Source organism: Dipodomys ordii, unplaced genomic scaffold, assembly GCF_000151885.1.
Source record: "Dipodomys ordii isolate 6190 unplaced genomic scaffold, Dord_2.0 Scaffold19, whole genome shotgun sequence".
Classification (NCBI taxonomy): domain Eukaryota; kingdom Metazoa; phylum Chordata; class Mammalia; order Rodentia; family Heteromyidae; genus Dipodomys; species Dipodomys ordii.
This window is the reverse complement of record NW_012267235.1, coordinates 3841317-3851702: the sequence shown is the minus strand read 5'-3', so window position 1 is coordinate 3851702 and position 10386 is coordinate 3841317. Positions and strand designations below refer to the sequence as shown.

General features: G+C 40.1%; 1 protein-coding gene across 1 annotated transcript in view; it reads left to right on the top strand.

Annotated features, from left to right (window-relative positions):
- Positions 1-10386, top strand: part of Dhx40 (DEAH (Asp-Glu-Ala-His) box polypeptide 40) — a 43757-nt gene that overhangs the window by 24696 nt on the left and 8675 nt on the right. The window contains exons 9-13 of the mRNA XM_013013087.1: positions 278-460; positions 1789-1869; positions 2864-3021; positions 8126-8240; positions 8701-8809. Of these exons, the coding sequence (XP_012868541.1) occupies positions 278-460; positions 1789-1869; positions 2864-3021; positions 8126-8240; positions 8701-8809 (646 nt within the window). The remainder of the gene's footprint in view (positions 1-277; positions 461-1788; positions 1870-2863; positions 3022-8125; positions 8241-8700; positions 8810-10386) is intronic.

The window sequence follows — 10386 nt, the reverse complement described above, 5'->3', positions numbered from 1 at the left end:
AGCGCTCTACCACTTGAGCTACAGCGCCACTTCCGGTTTCCTGGTGATAGGAGTCTCAAGGTCTCTCCTGCCCGGGCTGGCTTTGAACCATGATCCTCAGATCTCAGCCTCCTGAGTAGCTAGGATTACAGGCATGAGCCACCAGCGCCCTGCAGGCCTTTTTGTTTAAAGAACAGTTGATATTTAATTATATATAATTTCTACTTTATTTAGGGATAGGAAGAAAGTTGTTTAGAAAACTCACAAAAGAATTTGGGGGCTCTTTTTTCTTTTATAGAAGTGAGGCCTTACAGCGAAGTGGCCGAGCTGGACGGACTGCTACAGGAAAATGTTTTCGGATTTATAGTAAAGACTTTTGGAACCAATGTATGCCTGACCATGTGATTCCTGAGATTAAGAGAACTAGTTTGACATCTGTAGTTCTGACCTTAAAGTGCCTTGCCATACACGATGTCATAAGGTATGTATGTAGGCAAGTTGGAAAAAAAAAATGTGTTTGAGTGAAGTCAGGTCATTTTTCAAAATTGTTTTGCAAACTCAGCTGCTGGTGCCTCACACCTGTAATCCTAGTTACTCAGAAGGCTGAGATCTGAGGATTATGGTTCCAAGCTAACCTGGGCAGGAAAGTCTATGAGATGACTCTTTGTAATAAACTACTCAGAAAAAGCCAGAAGTGGCGTTGTGGCTCACGTGGGTAGAGAGCTAGCCTTGAGCCAAAGAAACTCAAGAGATATTACCCAAGCCCAGAGTTCAAGCCCTAGGACCGTCAAAAACATAAAAAATTAAAATGTTTTTGCAGTCAGGTGCTAGCTGCTAACACCTGCATTCTTAACTACTCGGGAGGTTGAGATTTGAGGATTGTGTTTTGAAGCCAGTCTGAGCAGGAAAATCAGTGAGACTCTTATGTTCTGTTAACCTTCAGAAAACCAGAAGTGGAACTGTGGTTCAAATGGTAGACATCTAGCAAAAAAGGTCAAGGACAGTGGCTAGGCCTTGTGTTTGAGTCCTAGGACCAATGCACACACACATACAAAAACATAAGAAGAATTGTGCTAAAGAAAGTAGTTATATTGGTTGTGAGAGTTTGTCAGAACAAGAATAAAAGGAGTTCACATGGAGGGGGGATAAAAAGAAGTACATCTTGAATGAAAGAATAAACTGAGGGGCTGGGAAGGTGGCTCAGTGGTAGAGCGCTTGCCTTGCATGCCTGAGGCCCTGGGTTTGATTCCTCAGCACCACATAAGCAAAAAGAAAAAAGCCAGAAGTGGCGCTGTGGCTCAAGTGGTAGAGCGCTAGCCTTAAGCTGAAGAGCTGAAGGACAGTGCCCAGGCCCAGAGTTCGGGCCCCACGATGAGACCCCCCCCAACAAAAAAAAAAAAGAATAAACTGAAAGAAAATTTTTGCTGAATTGATTGTGATCATAAGTGTTTTGCTTTTTAGAAGAGGACTTAAGAAATGGAGAAATAATTTTTTTTTTGTCCGTCATGGACCTTGAACTCTTGGCCTGGGCACTGTCCCTGAGCTCTTCACCTCGTGAAAGGCGCTCTACCACCTGAACCACAGTGCCATTTCTGGTTTTCTGGTGGTTAATTGGAGATAAGAATCTCATGGGTTTTCCTCCCTGGGCTGGCTCTGAACTGCAATACTCAGATCTTAGCCTCCTGAGTAGGATTATAGGTGTGAGTGACCCTTGGAGAAGTAAATTTTTTAAACAATTTTCAAATCTGTAAAAATTCTACCATGCTCAAGAAACAACCTATACATTTCATATCTCATTTAAATGCACAGGTTTCCCTATTTGGATCCACCTAATGAGAGACTTATTTTGGAAGCTCTTAAGCAACTTTATCAGTGTGATGCTATTGACAGGTAAAAAAAAAATAGATTGTTGATCTTTTTTTTTTTTTTTTTTTGCTTGGTTGTGGGACTTGAACTCTTGGCTTGGGTGCTGTCCCTGTGCTCTTCAGCTCAAGGCGAGCACTCTACTGCTTGAGCCACAGCACCACATTTCCGGTTTTCTAGTGGTATATTGGAGATAAGAGTCTCAGAGACTTTCCTGCCCAGGCTGGCTTTGAACTGCGATCCTCAGATCTCAGCTTCCTGAGTAGCTAGGATTACAGATGTGAGCCACCAGCGCCTGCTGTTGATCTCTTTTTAAGCAGAATTCTAAGTAACTTTCTTTTTCAATAGAAAATTATTTTTCTCAATTTGAATGGATTGTTTTATTGGAAATTCTAATTGTCCTTAGTTTGTCTTCACCATAGTTCTGATTTAAACCCTGTCTTGTAAAACCAGTTTTTTAGCTGATCTTGGTAGTATATGCTTCTCATACAAGCACATGGCTGAGGCAGGAGTATATCTTGATTTTAAGACAAGCCTGGGCTGTTTAGTGAGATCTTGTCTCAAACAAATAAAAACCTAAACTAAAAGCAAAAGCAGAAATATTCTCCAAACCCAAGCCATTTTTGTGTAATACTAATTTTATTAAACAAGCATTTTCTATCTGCCATTTTAGTGTTACACATTATGCTGGGCATATAAAAATGAAAAGGGAGCCAGAATTATGGTTTTCATGATTGTGTCATGGGGGGAGATCCTTTATTACTCTTTTATTTCTTCAAAGGCATCTTTTGTGCTTTTATATGTTAATGTCTATTATACTACTGTCTCCTAACTCAGTTGTTTAATTTTTGGCTGTATCATGGTTTTATAATAGACAGTTTATATCCTTATATTCATCTTGTCAATAATCACAGTTTCCTGGGATTGAATATCTAGAGTTCAATTCAGGAAATTTAAATTATATCTGATTTATTCTCATCAGTATTACATTTGTATGTAAGAACTTTTTCTTTGTATTAAGGAGTGGCCATGTGACAAGATTGGGTTTATCTATGGTGGAATTTCCTCTCCCTCCACATCTGACATGTGCAGTAATCAAGGCTGCTTCTCTTGATTGTGAAGATTTACTACTTCCAATAGCAGCAATGTTGTCTGTGGAAAATGTCTTCATTAGACCTGGTAAGAAATTTATTGATAAGGTTTTTTTTGTTGTTGTTGTTTTTGTGGGTCGTGGGGCCTGAACTCTGGGCCTGGGCACTATCCCTCAGCTCTTCAGCGCAAGCCTAGTGCTCTACCACTTGAACCACAGGCGCCACTTTTAGTTTTTTCTATTTAAATGGTGCTGAGGAATCGAACCCAGGGCCTCATGCATGCAAAGCAAGCACTCTACCACTGAGCCACCTTCCCAGCCCTATCGATAAGGTTTTTAACAACAAAAAATCTGACACATGTAGTGGCTCACACCTGTAATCCTAGCTACTCAGGCGGTGATGATCCATAGCATTGTGCAGGCAAAAAGTGCTCAAGACCTCATCACAACAAGTAAAGATATTTCAACATGATAGTTTATGACTGTCACCCCAGCTACACAGGAACAATAAGTAGGATGATTGTGGTACAGAAAATTAGCAGAAAGTTCACATTGTCCCCCATGCCCACCATAGGCACACAGTTCCTCTCTATTATTAAAATCTTTGTATAGCCACCCCTGATATTTAAAAATGAATACAAATTAAATGTTTTTATCTATAATAATTCAGTTATCTTTTGTGGGTTTAGCTAATATACTGAGCTGAAAGAGCACAGCTTTCATAATTCTAGTCTGCTTTATCCTTTTTTTTTTTTGCTGGTCCTGGGGCTTAAATTCAGGGCCTGTCTACTGTCCAGGAGATTCTTTTGTTCAAGGTTAAAACTCTACCACTTCAGCCATAGCTCTACTTACAGCCTTTTTTTTCTTTTTGGGTCCAGTCGTGGGCCCTGAACTCTGGGCCTGGGCGCTGTCCCTCAGCTCTTCAGCTCAAGGCTAGCACTCTACCACTTGAGCCACAGCACCACTTCCGGCTTTTTTTTTTCTGCTTATGTGGTACTTAGGAATTGAACCCAGGGCCTCGTGCATGCAAGGCAAGCGCTCTACCACTGAGCCACCTTCCCAGCCACCATCAGTAATATATTAACCTTGTTTTCCTCCTAGAATCTCAAAAGAAAAGGTAGTTCAGCCCTTATATCCTTAGATTATTTGAAGTTTCCATGTATTTAAACTTTCTCTTTCCTCTTTTCTTGGTGTGTCAGTTTGGGATATAACTTAATTATATGTCATCTTTGCTTTCATCTTTTGGAGTGATCTCCCTACTCTTCCCCAAGGAGCTTCTACCTTGTTACATTCAAGATTAACAATGGAGTGCCCTATCTTGTTTGTATGTGTGTGTAATATAATATTATAGTTGCAATTGCTTTTTTTCTCAGAAATATTCTATTAGCAGTAAGTAATGTTGACTAGTTTTTACTAGGAAGAATTAAAGTAAACCTACTGTAAAAACAATTGTAAAGTATTGAGAATCAGGAATGTAAGGTCCTATCTAATTGTATCACTACTGAGTCATCTGACTATAGGTCTAGCTTTCCTGGATTTTGTTATTTTTCATTTGTAAAATTAGGAAGCCAACAGTTAAGGTTAGGGTAAAAGCAAAACAACCACTTTTTCCTTGTTGGTAAATTTAAATAGATGAAATAATCTTTCACTTTTTGAGTCTTAAATGTTTTATTAGGCTAGCCTTGAACCTTGAACTCCTTGGTTCAATTTCAACCTCCCATGTAGCTGGAACAGTTTTTCTCCTCCTTCCTTTCTTCCCTCCTTTCCCTCCCTAGGGATTTATTATAATTTTTATTACAATTTATTATAATTTTAGACCCAAACAGAAGTACTGCAAAGCAGGAATACCTTCTAATTTCATCAATTGAAATAAAAATTGTCCCTGTTACCCCTCCCTCATCTGTATGTCTATATATTCTTTATTATTATTTTTTTTTTTTACCAGTCATGAGGCCTGAACTCTGGGCCTGGGTGTTGTCCCTCAGCTCTTCAGCTCAAGGCTAGCGCTCTACCACTTGAGCCATAGCGCCACTTCCGGCTTTTTGCTTTTTGCTTATGTGGTGCTGAGGAATAAAACCCAGGGCCTCTGGCTTGCAAGGCAAGCACTCTACCACTGAGCCGCCTTCCCAGCCCTCTATATATTCTTGTTCTTTTCTGAATAACTTAAGAATAAATTGGTGACATTGTGCTCTGTTACCACAGAATATCTACATGCATATTTACCTAGAGCAAGGACAATTAGGAATATTGACATAATACTACTATTAGCTTATACAGAGTCTGTATTCAGACTGTCCCTTTTACCTAGACATATAGAAGTAGTTTTAGAATTCATTGGCTTGATTTTATGAAAGATAACCCTTACAATTAGAGTTAATTAATTGCTTGAAGGTTTTTTAAATATATTTTTTATTGTAAAGATACTGTACAAAAAGGTTACATTTACATGAGTAAGGTAATGAGTATATTTCCTATCGAGCATTGTTAACCCCTCCTTTGTTTTTCCCCTACTATCCCTTCCCTATAGTTTTTAAGATATATAATTTAGTGAATTCATATAATCCATACCCCTAACAGTTTTTATCATTCCATAAAGTTCCCTTGGTTCTACAGTTGGTTCATCTATTATCCTTTTTATGAATATTTGAGCTATTTATGAGTAACATTTATGAGTAACATTTGTTTATGAGTAAAAGTGAGTAAATACAGTGAATCTTCTGTATATGTAGGAAATAAAATTATGCTGTTGAGTAGAGGTATGTAAACTGCCAGACATTTTGCAAAATTAACAGTACCATTTTAAATATTCCATCAGCAGAGTGCAGTTGCACCACATGGTCTCCTTGGTATTTAGTATTGCCATCCCGTGTGTGTGTGTGTGTGTGTGTGTGTGTACATGTGTGTGCATGTGTGTGTGCGTGTGTGCACATACACATACTGGGGCTTGTTCTCAGCTTCCCATTCTTGCTTAGCTTTTTTCTGTAGGCACTGTACTCCCTTGAATCAAATCTCCACTTCCAGCTTTTTGCTAGTTAATAAAAGATAAGAGTCTCATAGATTTGATTTGTCTGCCTAGGCTGGTTTCTAGCAGATACACTGATCTCAGACTCCTGAGTAGCTAGGATTTCAGACACCTAGCTCCTTTTCATTTTATACATTCTTTTATATATTTATTTTGATTTGCATCTTCCTGATGACTGCTATTGAACACTTTCATATGCTTACTGACAATTTGTGTCTTTCTTTGTGACATAGCTGTTAAAACATGGGGCGAGAGGGGGGAGGGGAGGTTCTGTCGTGTGCCTGAACTCTAGGCCTGGGCGCTGTCCCTCAGCTCTTCAGCTCAAGGCTAGCACTCTACCACTTGAGCCACAGTGCCACTTCCGGCTTTTTTTTCTGCTTATGTGGTGCTGAGGAATTGAACCCAGGGCCTCATGCATGCAAGGCAAGTGCTCTACCACTGAGCCACCTTCCCAGCCCCTGTTAAAACATTTTGACTGTGTCAGAATTTTTTTTTTTTTTTTGGTTATGGGGCTTGAACTCTGGGCCTGGGCGCTGTCCCTCAGCTCTTCAGCTCAAGGCTAGCACTCTACCACTTGAGCCACAGTGCCACTTCCGGCTTTTTTTTCTGCTTATGTGGTATCCCTCAGCTCTTCAGCTCAAGGCTAGCACTCTACCACTTGAGCCACAGTGCCACTTCCGGCTTTTTTTTTTTTCTGCTTATGTGGTGCTGAGGAATCGAACCCAGGGCCTCAGGCATGCAAGGCAAGCACTCTACCACTGAGCCACCTTCCCAGCCCATTGCTAATGTTTTATAGCAATTGTTCTCATCCTCCTCTTGGAACTATATGGAGCAGGAACTCCGGGAAAGGTGAATTGAGGTACTGTTGTACTTCAAACTCAGTCCTCCCTTCTTGGCAATGGAGTCATGTTTAATTACCCATAATTAGAAATTGGTTAAATTGTGGTGTTCCTCAACTCTAGGCAATATCAGATCATAATTTTTATTGAATGATTCTATATGTACTGAAATACAGGTAATGAAATGAATAAAGTAATTTTTACATCCCATTGACAAAACATAAAACACTGTATAGATACATCATACATAGAAAATATTTAGTAGTATACCTACTTAAGACCAGTATTCTTTTTTTTTTTTTTTTTTTGGTCGGTCGTGGGGCTTGAACTCTGGGCCTGGGCGCTGTCCCTCAGCTCTTCAGCTCAAGGCGAGCACTCTACCACTTGAGCTACAGCGCCACTTCCGGTTTTCTGGTGGTTTTTTGGAGATAGGAGTCTCACAGTCTCTCCTGCCCAGGCTGGCTTTGAACCGCGATCCTCAGATCTCAGCCTCCTGAGTAGCTAGGATTACAGGCGTGAGCCACCAGCACCCGGCGAGACCAGTATTCTTTGATTTAGACTGTTCCTATGCTGATGAACCTATCGTAAGTTGAAAATATTGTAGTTCAAATACACATTTAAAATATGTAACCTACTGATCATAGCTTATAACAGAGTGCACTGTGAAATCATCTGTTGTTTATCCTCATAAATGTATGGTTAACATAGAAGTCTGGCTCCTGATACTGTATCATGAAGGAGTTGGTACATGTTGAGAAAAGATGAAAATTTAAAGTGTAGTTACTGCTGAATACATATTGTTTTCACATCATTGTAAAATCAGAAAATCCCAAGTTGAATTATTATTAGTTGGGGACCAATTAATATTGGATAGCCTTGAGGATTTTTTTTATTTTGGTCAGTTGTTGGGCTGAACTCTCGGCTTGGGCACTGTCCCTGATCTCTTCAGCTCAAGGTTAGCTCTGTACCACTTGAACCACAGCATCACTTCCCATTTTCTGGTGGTTAATTGGAGGTAAGAGTCTCACAGACTTTCCTGCCCAGGCTGGCTTTGAACAGCGATCCTCAAATCCCAGCCTCCTGAGTAGCTAGGATTACAAGGGTGAGCTACTGGTGCCGGCTTGAGGATTTTTTTAAATGAATATGTGACATACTGAAAACATTAAGAAGAAAGAGCAAAGAAGAAAAGTTGTAGAAGGAATTTAAAGCCTCTCAAGAAGAGCTTATGTAGTTCTACCTTATATTACATAGGGTGAAACAAGATTTTGATGAATTTGGCAAAAACAGGCACAGTGGTGGAAAATAGAACTAAATTGTCTCATTTTCTTTTAGTTGATCCCGAGTACCAGAAGGAAGCAGAACAGAGACATCGAGAATTGGCAGCTAAAGCTGGAGGATTTAATGACTTTGCAACTTTAGCTGTTATCTTTGAACAGTGCAAATCAAGGTATGTGAGTGAGATGATCCCTTGTATTGGTAAATGTTAGTTGAATCTATAGCTATGTGACTTTAGGCACTGAGGTTCAGTAGGGATGATGCTGAGGTATTTAAACATCAACATCATGTCAGGTGACTTAGGGGTGTGTGTGTGTGTGTGTGTGTCTGTCTGTGTGTATTAGACACATATGTGTTAAGCATATATTCTGTATGTATGTATGTGTGTATCTATCTATCTATCTATCTATCTATCTATCTATCTATCTATCTATCTGTCTATGGCATGTATTGGTTCTCTTTGTTCTTTCCTCAATCTCTTCCTGAAAATGATCTTACAGAATTTTTTTTCTGTGTAGATAAATTAGTTGAGAAAATGCTTAGATGTATTTTTTAGTGCATATGTATGTAAAAAGTCTATTAACAAAATTTTTAAAACACGTTTTCAAGGTACCAATATTTCTGTTTTATAGTGGAGCTCCAGCTTCATGGTGCCAAAAACATTGGATTCATTGGAGGTGCTTATTTTCTGCATTTCGTGTGGAAGCTCAACTTCGAGAACTAATTAGGAAACTTAAACAGGTGATTACTCTAATATTTTTTTTCTCTGTTGGCCTATATAGGTCATTCTTTCTTCTTGCCATCCTTTCTGATCCACCTACCTTTCCTTTTCTGCTTAATTCTATATAAAGCCATCTCTCTGACCCTGTGAATAGTTACTAATAGGTATAAAAACATTTATCTGTATATATTAAAAATGCACAATTTGACAAAGTTTGAAATCTGTATAAACCTATAAAACATCACTGCAGACAAGATCATGAGCATACTCACCTCCCAAAGTTTCCTAAAGCTCTTTTGCAATCCTTGTATCTCACCTCACATGCTTCCATGTCCTCCTTATTTGAGTAACCACTTGTCTGCCTTTTGTCACTATATATGTTTTCATTTCCTGCTGTTTAATATAAGTGGAATGATTGTACTTACCTTTTTTCTGGGGTCTGGTTGTGGGGCCTAAACTCTGGGCCTGGGAGCTGTCCCTCATCTCTTCAGCTCAAGGCTAGTGCTGTACTACTTGAGCCACCGTACCACTTCCGGTTTTCTGAGTGGTTTATTGGAGATAAAGAGTCTCATGGAGGGGCTAGGAAGGTGGCTCAGTGGTAGAGCGCTTGCTTTGCATGCTTGAGGCCCTGGGTTCAATTCTTCAGCACCACATAAGCAAAAAGAAAAAAGCCGGAAGTGGTGCTGTGGCTCAAGTGGTAGAACACTAGTCCTGAGCTGAAGAGATAAGGGACAGTGCCCAGGCCCAGAGTTCAGGCCCCACGACCGGACCCAAAAAAACCCAAAACAACAAGAGTCTCACGGACTTTCCTGCCTGGCTTTGAACCTCGATCCTCAGATCTCAGCCTCCTGAATAGCTAGGATTACAGGCATGAGCTATTGGCACCTGGCTACTTTTTTTTTTTTGTCACTTCTGGGGCTTGAACTCTGGGCCTGGGCACTGTCCCTCAGCTCTTCAGCTCAAGGCTAGTGCTCTACCACTTGAGCCACAGCGCCATGTCAGGCTTTTTCTGTTGATATAGTGCTGAGAAATCAAATCCAGGGCCTCATGTATGCAAGGCAAGCACTCTACCACGGAGCCATCTTCCCAGACCTAGTTACATTATTTATTTATTTATTTATTTTTTGGGTCTGGTCGTGGGGCCTGAACTCTGGGCCTGGGCACTACTATCCCTCAGCTCTTCAGCTCAAGATTAGCGCTCTACCACCTGAGCCACAGCGCCACTTCTGGCTTTTTTTTTCTTTTTGCTTATGTGGTACTGAGGACTCGAACCCAGGGCCTCATGCATGCAAGGCAAGCGTTCTACCATTGAGCCACCTTCCCAGCCCTTGTATGACTTTCCTTTTCCACACATGGTCATCATTCCATGCTGATTATCACTAATGACAATTAATAACATGAATAATCATTGTCTATTTTCTGTCTCTCTTTCATTTTGGTATCTTGTTTTTAAGACACAGTCTTGCTATGTAACCCAGGCTGGCCTCAAACTCATGAAATTATTTCTTCAGCCTCTTGAGTGCTGGGATTACAGATGTTAGCCACCATAGCTGGCTGTTTCTTTTTTATTTTTCTTTCTTTTTTTTTTTTTTTTTTG